Raw genomic sequence first — 15,004 nt, forward strand, 5'->3', positions numbered from 1 at the left:
ATACAATTCACCACAAATGCTTGTAAAAAAACTTGGGAAGGCAGGAAGGATAGTTTCTTAGATTGGGACACTATTATAAACGAAATCCAGCCACACCTTCTGAGCCAAGTTTTCTTCAGCTTTTAGCTATGCGCCCAATAAGTGAGAAACAAAATCTGTGCACGTGAACATCACGCCCGACAAATAAATCAATCTCTTGACTGATATGGCAGTACTTCTTTACATGTCTTTGTACTTGATCGTAATCCACTGTTTCGGACAGTTTTCATGGAGAATAAAGGTGGACGCTTGTATTAAGTCACAATACTGGCACACCGTGCGTCACATTTAAGTCCGAAGACAATATCATGCTGCACAATGAACTAAAAATATTGTGCATTATAACTGAACTGGCAATCGCCTAAGCATTCACGCCTTAGCTGTGCAGCCAAAACCTTTTTTTTCTAACTTTGTAAAGCTCATCTAGTATTGCTGATGGGATGCTATTGTTTCCCTTGTCCCTGAAACATAAGAGGCGTCGAATAGAAACTGTCTCACTCAATAACCAAACTCACTGCTACGAATGTTTTAGTAAAGTCATGCACATAGGACTTGCAGGACTAATACATGCTTATAAAAGTTTAGAAGTGTGCCGTGGAAGTTAACACCATGCGAGCGCTTGACAGCGCACCTTAATCCCCTTACGCCATACAAGCACCTATCAGTACTTGTTATCATTCTTGATGAACATATGATCATTGTGTAAGGGTGCAATGTCATGGCAACTGCGTGTCAGCTGTATTGTGTTTTCATGACCAAGGAAGACTTGTGCGCAAAAAACGTGACTAACCACTACTGTTTCAGGCGGCGAGTCCACATCATCAACGCTGCCGGTAATCAACATCAGCATTCCAGACCAAACGGACGCACTGTCCAAAGAAAAAAGCTTCTCATCGTCATCATCCTCGGGAGCCGGGCCTGAAGACATTGATGTCACCGACGTTGAGCTTGCCTGTGATGAATCGATAGCCTCTCCGCCCGACGTCAACCTTCGGCGCGCATCACCTGACAGCGGTTCGACCGACAAAGTGGCCGTCGCTGACCTGAGATCGTGTGCCCTCGAGTCCGAGGAGGTACAGTCGACCGGCCCTCCCACCACGGCAGAGTGTGTCGAGGCCGGTGGGTCTGCGGAGCACACTGCCTCCAATGACTCCACAGATTCCGAACTCTTAACTGAGCCCCCGCAGGAGTCGAGGTCCACCATGACCAGCGGGAGCACATCGCCTTCGCCCTCTGGGTCCGACGAAGAAGAGTCGGAGACGACGAGCACATCGACATCCAAGCTTCGCTACCTGCTCCCAAATTATCCCGAACTGAGCAAGGCGGTCGACCCCGACTCGAGCGAGTCGACATCTTGGACGTTTTCCGCCGAGTTTCCGTCGTCACTGCGCACGACGGTGGGCGCTGACGCAACCGACGACGAGAACGAAGAAGGCGACGCTCGAACGCCAACGACGACGACGGCCGCAGCGGCGACTGCCGGCGGCGACGCAGCGACCGTGGCACCCGTTGTTGTTGTCGCCGAAGAGAACAATGGTGACCTTGTTGGAATCCAGCCCGGCAGTGACTCCGTGTCGTGACCGTGGCATAGTTGCACCTCTTAGAACCAGTTGTAATTTTTCGTGAGTGCCGCTGGACGAGGCTTTCTACATCGTCCTCTCTCGTCAGAGAGGATAGCCTGCAAGGATGGCTGCCGCAACGGGATTTCTGCCACAGGGCACCTTGCAGTGCACCGTACTGTTGTCCCCCAGCACAGCGCTCCTAACAAGGTTTAACAGCCGGGAAAAACGAAGCGGAGCCGACCGCGGCTTCGTGTTGCGAGCCCGGGTTTCTCCGGGCGAAAAAAAAAATTCAGAGCGAAACTCAACTCGAGCTCATGTCTCCCGCTATCAACATACTTGTTTCCATAGCGTCTCCTTTGGAACCGCCGCCGACCAAGTGCATGTGGAAGGCGAATGGATGAGCCATGTGAGGTGCCTGCCATATTACCGTCGCACGTTTTGTTTGACCCTTGTTTGATGTGAGCTGTGATTACACCGAGATCGCTGTCTAGCTAATTGGTGGCCTCATTTTGTTTCCCCTCCGGTAATAACTTTCTGTTCGTGTTGCTGCTGTCAAGGATTCATCCCTGTGCTCATTCTGTACCAGGTGACGTTCTCACAGCTACTTACTGTGGTCGGCATGAAATGCATTTCTATGAACGCCGAACTGTCGCGGCAGTATTTTCACCAGGAATCTTGGAGGCCTAGATAACGGTATTTCACTCAATTCAGAGGAGCTGGCTCCACGTTGCGCATCACTAAAACAAAATTACCGCCTGAAAGGGACTTGATTATTTACTCTGTTGCTGGTACATCATTTAAGTTTCACTGTAAACACCTTAACTATAGATTACCGCGACACAAAATTCATGGCGCAGTCACAGTCCTTGTCTACTACATTTAGCATTGGTAACGGACCGTCGTTGTATTCCTGAGATGTCTACTTTAGGAATCATTCTGTCAGCTCGTTATGTTTTACATGCTCAATATGAATGGCGAATAGTTAAGCCTTCTTCAGAGCTGATCGACGACTTATCCGGTCCTTAGAACAAAGCCTGAAGAGAGATGATGCCAAGCTTCATAGCATCTGCGCTAACTTTCGGCGAGGAGCTACAGAAGCAGCGAGGGACAAGTAGAAGCGGCAGTCGGGGAGAAGCAGATATGTACTTAGCATATACACCATACGTGTTGAAGCCACTGATATTTTTTCACGACCCAAGTTGTTAAACGAGCCCATATGTGCCACGTTAGCGAGATGACTAGCACCGAGTAAAATAACATCCGAGTTTTTCTGCCACGAAAGAAGGACAAGGCTGGGAGAGGTCATTCCCAACGCTGGAAGCAGCGCGAAGATAAGCCTGGAGAACGTCATGCGGGCCATTTCTTTTTTTCTTCGTCCGAAGGCCATTTTGGCAAGTCAGCCATGGTAGTAGCCACGTAGTCCACTAAGTTACGACGATATATAGCATGTGTTCGAATGAAGAACGGTGGAGAAAGTAAAAGTAAATAGGAAGGAGGAGCTAGCATGCCAAGATGGCTGTGCACCCGTGCCGTGTTCACAAAAGGTGGCGTCAGGCCCTCACCTAATCTTTTTCTTCCTCCGTGGTTTCCGCCAATCTCAAGGTGAGGCCAGTCCCAAGAATGGTGCTGCCCATGCCTCCTATGTCACAATCGCCAGCAATCGTTTAGATGTATCGCGTCTCTTTCTTTTTACATAGCGTGTGATTATCCAGCACGTCGGCATTCTAGGGATAAACCATGTTGGATATACGTTAACCAAGGATGCACTAGGCAATTCCGTAAACGTTGCTATTGGTTTGCATGTGTAGCAAACAGTGCATTCACGGTGTTACTGCACTCGTATCGCAGTGCTTTAGTATGCCCCGTGTGCAGTAGGGAAGAAATCCTGTTTTTAACACGGCTGACATGTTTGAAAGTTAAGCACGAAATTTTACTAGTTAAACGCTGATAATTCAGAAGTTGCTAGGAAGCTTTCTTGGGTGGAAGTTGCCTGGCAAGAAGTACTGAATTATTTGGAGGGAAAAGGAAGCAAAAAAAGCAAGTTAATAACAAGTATTCGCAATTCATGTTTTTGTCATACGTGTAGCTCTCTCAAGCACTGTGTAGGCTAAGATCTGCTTTAACAGGCAGTTTGCATGGCTTGAACAAGTAAAGTTGCTTTACCTGTGTAGTTTACAGACGGTGTTATGAAGGAAGGCTTTAGTGCCGAATACCCCCGCAAAAAAAAAAATGTTTTCCTCTCTTTTACTTTTTGGCAATAGAACTACGAGCTGCTGCTTCACAATGGCTGGGATGACTCTGAGAGGGCTAAGTAATCATGTTACGCATCTGCGAAGTTACGTGTAAAGTTCAAGTATTACCGCACAGCACCGCAGACATTGCAGGTTTAACCCATCCTTAATGTGTTTAACAGGAACGTTATGACAAGCATTAACTTGGTATCAGAAGCTGAACTTCCGGCCGACCCAATAAAAAATTATTTTTTTTAACTTCTAACTATTCACCTTTTTTAGAAAAGAGCATATTTTGAATGGTTATGATAACTGTTGCTCATTTATTATACTTTTTTTTTACGTACTCACAAATGGCAAACTGCGCGGTTTGTTATCTTCTTTCTTGTGTTCAGTAGGTTTCTATCACCGTATTTTTAAGGTTTCACAACGCTCAGCCAAAACGCAACAATAAGGAATCCACTTGCCAAACAGCGTGCAGAAAATTCTGCACATTTTCCAAGGGTATATAACAACTGCGACAGTTCATTCATTGCAAACAAAATTTGCTTTTAGCTTTTAGAGAACAAGCCGCCATCATATCTGTGTGAAGCCGCAAGGTGCCATTTTCAGGGTCCCTCCGTTTCTATAGACTCGTATAGCAACGTTTTGCCAACTACTCTCACCCAAGCTGACCATAATACCGTGTGAAGAAAAAAAAAAGTCAATATGGCGCACACCTTGTATAAATCTACACCCACATGCACACAGCCCGAACGCCACTGAGACTTTCTTCTCTCCACAGTGTAACCGTGTGCGCGCAGTCAACGTGGAATCGAGATCCAGCCACTGACCTGATAACGAGTTGTATACGCTAGCCTCTCACCATGTGTACAGTCTCTCGAAAACCGGTCGCGAGCTCTCGTGCCCCAGCCTCGTCACATCGGAGCCAAGGTGCACGTAGAAGCTCCGTTAGAAGTTTGATATAAAAGAAAAAAAATAATTACGTCACGAAAATTCAGAAAGCAGAGTCCGATCGCCATAACATGGACATCGTGATGCGTCTTTCTCTGCAAGCTTATGTATAGGAGTGTCTCCATAATAGCGACGAGGAGAGATGCCTCATCTTCTACATAGTTTCATTTTTCGCTGTTGTTGTTGATAAAGCATGCATTCGCTGCATCCCACAGTGCTGTGTTGAGCGACCTGAAGAAACGCAGAAGATATGCAAGCCAAGGCCACAGAGCGATGTCTCTCTCTCTCTCTCTCTCTCTCTCTCTCTCTCTCTCTCTCTCTCTCTCTAGACGGGGGGAAAAGGACGCTTCTTTTTTTTTCCTTCGCTCCCTCCTGTTTAGCAGAATTCCTCGCGCGCTTTTCTCGCGTTTTGCCGCGCTATCGTCGCTTGCGTGTGTTTTGCACCTTCCTTTGTTGTCGCTGCCGCCACCGTGTAAGTGGCGGCGCTGCGACGCTACGCTTTTTTCGCCGCAAGTCCTGAATTCGCAGAGGTGTGCGTTCGGGGTTATCAACCAGGCTTGACCCCTGCAAAGCATTGCGAAGGAGAGCGGTTCCTGTAAACTCAACGCAAACGGAGCGCGGACCGACTATCCTGTAGCCTTCCGAGATTTCTTTTTTTGTTGTTAACATGTCCTTGGGATTGCGCTGATAAAGCGAAGGTTGCGAGTTCCGACAACTGTTTCCTGTGGCGAGTGTAGACGCGATGTTTCTCGTTTGAGCATTGTGTGGCTTCTACGAAACAGCTTTGAAATTGTGGTTATGTGTTTGGCCCTCAAGCTCACGTCCACGCGAGCCCTATCCATCAGCTTTACTACTAACATGGAAGTGTGGCTTGCACTGCTTTTAAGCTGTTTGAATTGTACTGCGGGCACCTACAAAGCACGTGAGAGACGCGAAGACCACAGCAGGATTTTTCTCTTCGTATTCCTATAGATACAAGCCTGGTCACCTTTCTGTTAATTCGCAGACACGTGTTTATCGGAGCGTGTGAGGAGCTATCTTTCAAGTCTGTCCGAATCAGTGCACCAAGAATGTGGCTAGAGAAAGCTCCGAGCACGGTCAGAAGTTTCGAAAAAAAAAAAAAAAGTGTACCGATGCCGAGGATGGTTGACAATGCATGATGTCAACTCTGTACTGGATAGGAGTTAAGCAGAGGCAAGCGGATAAGCAGTCTACGGCTTTATTCGGATACAAGCACTGTCTTGTCAAAACCGTTGCGTTTGACACGCATTATCCGATGTGCTTTGTTTTCCAGCTTCAACAAACCTGACCATTCGTGTGTGAAAAAAAAAAAAAAAAACAATGCCTCCAGCCATTATTTATGGCTTCTTTTTGTTGGCACCTATGACACACGCCTCCTTGGGACCACTATATATCCTTTCGCAGCGTTTCTGTTGGTATCTCTCGAGAGCTTGGGCGTGAGCCTCACTGTACGCTGTGCAGCCCGCTCTCGGTCTTCGCCGTGTAATGCTAGAAATCCCATGTGCCTCATACAACTTTCATAGCTTGCGCAGCTCTCTCATTATCAGCTACCGTGTTTCTTATTAGGCTGTCCAGTCGCAGCGAAGTGTGTGTATGTGCGTGTGTGCGTGTGTCGCATCATCCAAGGACTTTCAAGGTCGTTGTTCTGGATTCCTGTATTCTTTGGCTCACATATGTAAGTCTGCCTCGGGACGGAAAGCCAATCGAATTTTATAAGATTCACACGATCAACCATTTCAAAAATACAAGGACGTTACGATGAGTTAAAGAAGTGGCGGTTGCAGTTTAATAAGAAATTACTTCGAGCTCCTTACATTTCTAACCGTTTGTCAGAAGGGACACACGGATGCCGTTCAGTAATTATTTCGAGCGCAGAAATAGGAATACAGTGTGAAGCCCTCGTCATGGAATGTGAGTGTCAGGCCTTCGAGCAGTTCGTCGCTATGCAACACAGGAGCGTGAATATAGTTGCAGACAGTGCCCTATAAAACACGACCTTAGAAGGTGTACACAGGTGCTTGAACCCAGTTTAGCAGTCGCATAACCATTGCAGCCTCACGTTACGACAAGTAAAAAAAAAAAAATCCTAACAGGTTGTTGTGTGTTGGAAGTCTTCTATCACAGGCCCTTTGTTGTCTCTATATAGGTTCACTGCCTGCTCCCGACTGTGATGTTCAAAACTTGACGAGCAGTTTAGCTGCGAAACATATACTCTCGACACCCACTGTATTCACCACTTTAGTCACGTGGACGATTAAACCTTTTGTTTTTCAAGTACGAAATTGCGGACTTTCACGCGAGTTTTTAAGATCCGAACATGTATGTACATACTTAGGGACGTCCGACCGAGTTTCCAGTGTTCGCTTCCCACAGATGTGGTAGCGTAAAAGAATTTTCTTTTCTTTATTACTGCTCCGAAAGCCTCAGTGACAAGTGGGTTATCACTTTACCAAATGCACACGGTGCATGTCTGTTATCTGTTAAGAGCTATCGTGGTGTTGAGAGGCATTTATTTTTTATTTTTTAAGACCGCTGCATCATTCGACGGTGCATTTAGCAACACTGCCGAAATGCGCTACGAAACAGGTGCAAGGCAAACATAATTTTTGGCGCAGCCTGGTAAGAGGTGCAAGGCAATTAACCTTGTACTCTTTGGTGTCCGCCGTGAAGCAATAGGTAGATGTAAACTGCGTGTCAACCTTATTTACTATATGTGCGAAGTTAGTGAAAACTTGTTGGTGTGCAGCATTCAGCTTTAGTATTTCTGCGCTAAGCTCTGAACTGCTGCTCAAAAAAAAGTGAACAGGAGCTAATGTTATTGTGCGCGCATCACCACTTACCGCATAAGGAAAAAATATATCTTCAGTATTGTGATTTTCGGCGGGTGTTTATCTCTGGTGTGCGCGATAGTTAATGACAACCTGAAGGAGTTAAGTATGGAGTTCTGTACAGTTTTTTCTTTCTTTTTTTTTTTTTTTCACGTACTCCTTGTGTCATTCACTGCGCCACTATTGCATTGCAAATACCCTCGACCGCGACAAGGTTCTCTTCACGCAGCCTTAATGCGAAGGATCACTCACTGTAATTTATTTGCCTTCCTGTATCCTGAAGCGCTTTGGCTGTGTGTGTCAAAAGCTAACTCAAAGCATGTGTAAAGTTTGTTCCACCTTTTTCATAATGCTCCTTCCTGCCTGATAGTAGTTTCGGCTGGAAGGCAGCATGAGACGAAGCTTGGCACACGTATTTCGCTGGAACTGTTTCAACCTGTATTTAAAAAAAAAAAGTGCTAATTGGAAGCTGGAAGATATGTTTGTCAGGATTACTTTGCGGGATATGGTGACGAAGTTGCATGTTCAAGAGTGTTGAATTGTGGAGTTGGAACTATTGCTTGCTTTGTCACTGGCAGCTGACTGTGGATAAGCACGCGTGGCTGAAAGTGTGACTCGCTCTGTGGCCAAAGCGAGTAAGCTGTGATCCTGTTAATCCAAACGAGAAATGTGTCGCTGGGGAACAAGCCTTTTTTTTTTCTTTTTGTTACGTCATTATTAAAATAACAAATTCCACAAGTTCATGGTCTCTACAGTTCGTTTTTTTCGCTGTGTCGCTGCGAACGCGCTCGCCCCCTGGCGGACATGTCGCGAACCATTCTGCAATGTTACCTTACAGCTTCAATCGCCGGCGTCGCAACCTGGTGCCGCTGCATTTTCTTCAAGAAAATTACGAAGACGTTGCGTCAAGCCAACTTGATATACTGATGTTTTGCGATAACGAATTTATCTTTAATTGGATGAAAAGGAGGCGGAAAACACTTCAGTGAGACTCAGTCTCAGAAACTGTAATAACCGCCTGGCCGGGGCCAATCCCCCTTGTGGGAATGCACCACTTCTATGAGGACAACAACAACAACAACAATTAAATGTCAAGAATGTCCTGAACCAGGGATACCAAGACCAACTGATCCTTCAGCTGGCGCGAGGATAGCCAAGCCCACCACGTTGAGAGAGAAGAGTGTGGAAAATAAGGGGACTGAATTGCAACACGGCAGGATAAAACACACCTGAAAAAAATTGATTGTACTAATTGCAATGTGTGAAGTTAGAATAATAGAATGTCATTCCGAGTTAACGGATCTCAGGTGAAACTGGCTTATGGCGGTCACCGCGATGCCATATGTTTTATGGCTCATATGGAGACCTTATGTAGTGTGCACAGCACGGTGAACTCTGAATACATACTGACACCCGCTGACGTCAAACACGTGTTATAGAATCCTTAGAGTAGTCATACAAAAAACTATATCAAAAGTACACAAAATTGGTGGAAGGCTTAAGGATGTCTGCATATTTTTTACATCCTACACGAACTCTGAATCAAGTTCGTGGCTCTAGCGTTTAAGCAAAACAATTTACTTTGCTAAGCAAGAAAGTGATTTTAAGCTGGAACACTATAGCAGCTACATTGCTGTCGAATTCATGTATCTCAAACTGCTGGCGCATAATCTTTTGTTGCAAAAACTGAAGGGGGGGGGGGGGGGGGGGGCTTTGTCTTCAAAGGTGTGATGCAACATTAAAGGCTCCCGTATGCGTGCCTCCCTTTCCGGATGCTCGTTCGAGTACAAACACTTTCTAACTCGCATATTCAATAATTCCTTTAATAATTGTGCCTCTATTATCTCAAACATACCCTTTAGCGCCATATTATGTGAAACCACATAAAGCACCACTTATAATAAAGCCGCACGAATCTGCCTGCGGGGCCTAGAGATAGCACTCCGAATGAAAGGGTGTTGCCTTCACCCTTCCATCAGTTATCAGGAGCCCGAGTTGGCAGCTCCAGCCAAGCCGGCCATGTCGCGTGGTCAAGTGACGTCACAAACACCTCCGACCAATCATACCGATCGTGTTAAGAGGCAGCTACCACCGGCCAGAGCCATTTCCGTGATTCTTCGCACACAATGCCGACAACGCCGAGGCTGGATTTTCGTGTACGGGGGCCTTTAGCATCATCGCATTAAAATACACAAATCATAAGGAATCTCCAAAACACTGAAGTGGTGAGAGAAAAAATACAGACGGTTTAACTCAGTGAATCACGGAATATCGTGCAGCAGCAGGAAGTTTTGCAGGATTGTGTTTGCTGTATCTCAATTATTAAGCGTTATTTTGCGTTGCCCCGCCGCGGTGGTGCAGAGGTTAGGATGCCCGACTACTGTGGCGTTGTTGTTGTTGCGACTGAAGGAAGAAGAAAAAGAAAATGCACAGGCCTGCTACTGGCTCTATAGCAGAGCCACCTCCGCTGCCTCGTGCGGACAGAAGAGAAAATAGAGAATAAAAAGAGGGAGAGAAAAACGCGTGTCGCAACAGCCGCCGTCCACCCCCGAAACGGTAGCGTGTGTAATGACGGCCTACAACAGATAAAAATGCGTGGCAGGCTAGCCCCCGCCGCAAGCGGCAGTCACTTATCAGTCCCAGCCCCGCAGGGCCAGGAACAGCCACCCTGGCACCCCTACTGTGGCGGAATAAGCGGGTTCGATCCCGACCAACGGCGGCTGCGTTTCGATGGATGCGAAACGGAGAGGCATCCGTGTGCTGTGCGATGTTGTTGCGACTGTAGGAAGAAGGAAAACAAAGTGCACGGGCCTGCTACTGGCTCTGTAGATGAGCCACCTGCGCTGCCTCGTGCGGACAGAAAGAAAAATAAGAAGAAATAAAAAGAAGAGAGAGATAAAGACGCGCATCGCAACCGTCGTCCACCACCGAAGCGGATGTGGGTGCAATGATGGCCTACAAAGTGGCAGGCTAGCCCCCGCCGCAATTAAGCGGCGGTGCCGTAGCCCTCCACTACGGCTCTCCTTTCTCTATTTCAACTTTCACTCCCACCTTCATCCCTTCCCTTGCGGCGCGGTTCAGGTGTCCACATAGCAAGTGTGACAGATACTGCGCCTTTCCCTTCCTAGTGAACCAATTATTATTATTGCCAGTCCCAGCCCCGCAGGGCCGGGAGCAGGCTCCCCCATCCCGATGTCAGTACATGTTAGATCCCAGGCGGTCAAAATTACTCCGGAGCACTCTAATACCCAGCACTCCTTTCTCTCTTTCCGCTTTCACTCCCACCTTCCTCCCCTCCCTTTCGGTATGGTTCAGGTGTCCACAGAACATATGTAACAGATGCTGCGCCAGTTTCCTTTCATGTGAACCAATTATTATATTATTATTGTAACATGAGCTACACTGGCCGCCCTCGCTGGCTTCGCGTGGCTCTCCGGCGACCGTAGTGCTCTTTCGCGAGTGACGTCACTGCGCGCAGCTTGCGAGCCTCACCGTCACCATTGGTTAACAGGAAAGGAAAGGCGCAGTATGTCACATTTTCTCCGTGGACACCTTTACTGCGCTGTAATGGAAGGGAGGAAAGTGGGAGACAAAGTGGAAACGGAGATGGGTCCGTGTGTTGTGCGATGTCAGTGCACGTTAAAGATCCCCAGGCGGTCGAAATTACTCCGGAGCCCTCTACTACGCCACCCCTTTCTCTCTTTCCGCTTTCACTCCCACCTTCCTCCCTTCCCTTTCGGTGCGGTTCAGGTGTCCACAGAACAAGTGTGACAGATACTGCACCTTTCCTTTCATGTGAACCAATTGCATGATTATTGTAGCCTGAACTGATCCGGCCGCCCTCGTTGGCTTCGCGTGGCTCTCCGGCGACCGTAGTACTCATGCGCGAGGAGCGAGTGACGTCACTGCGCGCAGCTCGCGAGCCTCACCGTCAGCATTGGTTAACAGGAAAGGAAAAGCGCAGTATCTGTCACACTTGCTCTGTGGACACATGTACCCCACTGTTGTTGTTGTTGTGGCTGTAGGAAGAAGGAAAAGAAAATGCACGGGCCTGCTACTGGCTCTGTAGCTGAGCCACCTCCGCTGCCTCGTGCTGATAGAAGAGAATATAGAGAAGAAAAGCAAGAGGGAAAGAAAGACGCGCGCCGCAACAGCAGCCGTCGTCCACCACCAGCGGTGGCGTGTGCAATGACGGCCTACAACAGATAAAAATTCGGTACCAGGCCAGCCCCCGCCTCAAGCAGCGGGAACCCACCTGCACCAGCCCCATCAGGGCAGAGCACCCCACTGTAACGGAAAGGACGAAGGCATAGAGAATGCCCAGTCGGAAAAAACTACAGAAATTTTTTTGTTGTTACAGAATCTCTGTGCGGTTTTTGACGGGAAACCTGTTGTGACAACGGAACGTTCTGTTGTAACATGAGAAATTTCCGTAGTTACAACAGAAAAGCGCTACAGAACTACAGAGAACAGAAAAATATACTACAGAAAAACTACAGAACTACAGAAAAATCTGACGTTTACAACAGAACTACAGAATATTTTGTCGCATTTTTACATGGTTCGGTAGTTTTTTTCAACTGGGCAGGGTACAATATACAATATGCTTGGTACAATATATGTAGTGCGACCTCAATCTGATGTCTGGCGACAGGTTAGAGCAAGGTATGGAACTGTATATAGAATTTCGCTGAGTGCTAATGCGTACCTAAGTATACGTCCACGGAGCGTCTATACTCAACAGGGCTGTTCTTGCTCCTAGGAGGCCTCATACAGCCACATCGAGACTGGCAAATGGCACGTCTTTCTAGCACCAGACAAGGGCATTGGATACTTGAAGTTGCACTCAAACCTATCGACATCCCTATCATTACCTCTCCTGCCCCACTCCCAGATAACCTCAAAGTAACCCCCATTCCAAAAAACGTTGCACCATGATACTAACCCAGGCAGACGTTCCGCTCGCGTTTCCAATCATGTTCATCCTACTGATTCCACGATCGTCTACACAGATGCATCACAAACTAATGTCGGAACGGCTGCTTACTCAATTGAGAGCTGCAGCGAAGTAGTGACGCATACCCTCGGTCCTTACATAGATCCTCCTCCTACAGCGACTCTCGAGACCCTACCAATAGTCGCCAGTTTTCCGGAACTTGAACAAGCACCCCCTAACCCTTCAAGATATACAATATACACTGATTCAATACAGGCTATACGCGCCGTTTACACGGATCGCATTCCTGAAGAACTGCAAGATTATCTACACAGAACTCTCACCAAACTACGTCCCAACACTGTCACACTGAGGTGGATTCCTGGTCACGCTGGAATACCAGGCAATGAGGTAGTGCATCGCCTAGCTCGGAGAACTTCAGCACCGGGCGCCTGGGATATTCCCTGCCCTTATACACCCACGTGGGACGCTACTCTTACTACAAAAAAGAAATCAACAATCACTATGACAACATTAGGGAAACTCTTCGTACACTTCCTCTTCTAAATCCCTCACTACCACGCAAATACGCATACTTAGACGCATATACAACTAAATACACTCCTTACTGCTGCGCGATCATTTCTATGCCCTCGGATCCTCTTGGTTACCCGTCGTCCCTCTATGAGGTTTGAGAACACAGTTAAATGTTAGGCCTCTCAACCCGTGGAGTGCGTGTGTAGGCGTGTGAATAAGGACAAGAAAGTCACTTTCTTTCACAAACAATTGAATATTTATAGATAGTAGTCCAAATTACACTGCGTAAAATAAAAATACAAAAAAAATAAAACGCCACGACACGATAGTGATAAAAGATGACTCTGTAAATGACAAGAGGAAAAAACAGACAATGAACAAAACACTGCGGTAAAAGAAGACTATATAAAGGTAACAAAGCATGTCTTTTAGATATGATAAGTAGGGGCAAGAGTTACACAGAAAAAACACAGCGTAAAAACAAGGGCGAAAACAATATTAAATTAACCGACAGTCTGTGGCAATAATGCTCGCGGCTTTCTTCTTAGATGAGGCGTCGAAGTCGCTGAGTTGATTGCTAGCGGCGGCCGTAGTAGAGGAGAAACGATGAGTTGATCGCGGGCTCGCTGAAATACAAGACGCTTCCCAGAGCAGCCGCGAGAGAGGCCCGGAAGACTGAATCTTCACAGAGCGCACTGCCGCGGGCGTGCTGCGGTCTGCGCATTTTTATACTCTCGGCTGTTGTTAAGGGTGCACGGTCGCTGCCCCGAACGTCATGTCGAAGCATGCTCGGAGGAGCGGGGAGATCCCGTAAATTCCGCTCTATATGTGAGGCAGAAGATCCCGCACCTTCAACCAACGCTAATAGAACTTTGCCTTCAACTGTATAGGTGAGGCAGCTTGTGACACCCTCCTAGCTTGATAGGCGCTGGGGCCCAACGGAGCGTTACAGTCTGGGCCCGGGACCTTCTGCTCAGTTTGTAGTGTTCTAAATGCCATTTGTTTAACTTACACCAGCTACACCAGTACAGCAAAAATCCATTGAGTGTAGGTTAAACAATGGTCCTTAAGCTTTCCGTGTATGCTTGCAGCCTCTCATTCATTTCATCGTAATCAGGCGGCTTTACGGCTGCCTGGAAGTAGAGAGCTCGGGCTAGCTCGTGCGCCGCCTCATTGCCGGGGGCGGATTCGTGTGTGGGGGTCAAAATAATCAGAATCCTTCTTTCTGGTTTTCCTTTTTCTAGAATTTTAACTGCCTCCTTCGAGACCCTCCGTGCACCGTATGACGTTACTCCGGCTCCAACGCTGCCCCAGTCGTGCCAGTTTTTGGATCATACCAGTTACGAAACTCCGCTTCAAAAAGTGACAGACTTTTGTACGCATTTTTCGGGTAGCGTCATCTGGAAGTGGACAATACAAGCTTTTTGCTATTGCCGTCATTACCTTTTGGAAATCAAATTTTTCTCTCCTCTTTTTGATCTTAATTGCCTATATGGCTGTTGTCTAATAATGTTTGCCACTGCAAGTCTCCAACTAATTTTATTTTCCATGATGGTTGTGCATTTATGAAGAATCAGGTGGTTTGGAATCTAGTCGCAGTTTCCTTCAATGGCCGCGGTTGCCGTCGCCATTCGTAAACACCCAAATTTTGACCAATCAAAACCGGCTTTTTTTTTTATACATGGGCCTTATGGGCAGTTTCGCAACTGAACTAGAATATATAGCTCGGAGCCGCGCGCCGTGTGACGTCACTCGCTCCTCACGCACGCGCAGTTGGGGCTCTCCGGGGCTCCGCGAAATCGCTGCCCTAGCGTAGTGTTGCTTTCGCAACAAAATACGATTCACAGAACTTGTCTATGTAACCGAACGCGCTTGCGCTGCACATGCGAGGCCTTG

The 15,004-nt window shown here is 47.3% G+C and overlaps 1 protein-coding gene across 3 annotated transcripts in view; it reads left to right on the forward strand.

The window, feature by feature from the left end:
- The window catches only part of LOC146189767 (voltage-dependent T-type calcium channel subunit alpha-1H-like), an 85,705-nt gene extending 77,335 nt beyond the window's left edge, over positions 1-8,370 (forward strand). For all 3 annotated transcript variants that reach the window (XM_084604529.1, XM_084604530.1, XM_084604531.1), the window contains one exon: positions 844-8,370. In XM_084604529.1, coding sequence (XP_084460655.1) covers positions 844-1,619 — 776 coding nt within the window. In that variant the 3' untranslated portion in view covers positions 1,620-8,370. The remainder of the gene's footprint in view (positions 1-843) is intronic.
- Positions 8,371-15,004: the final 6,634 nt, after the last annotated feature.

This window comes from Amblyomma maculatum, chromosome 5, assembly GCF_055883805.1.
Source record: "Amblyomma maculatum isolate TAMU_Amacu chromosome 5, ASM5588380v1, whole genome shotgun sequence".
Classification (NCBI taxonomy): domain Eukaryota; kingdom Metazoa; phylum Arthropoda; class Arachnida; order Ixodida; family Ixodidae; genus Amblyomma; species Amblyomma maculatum.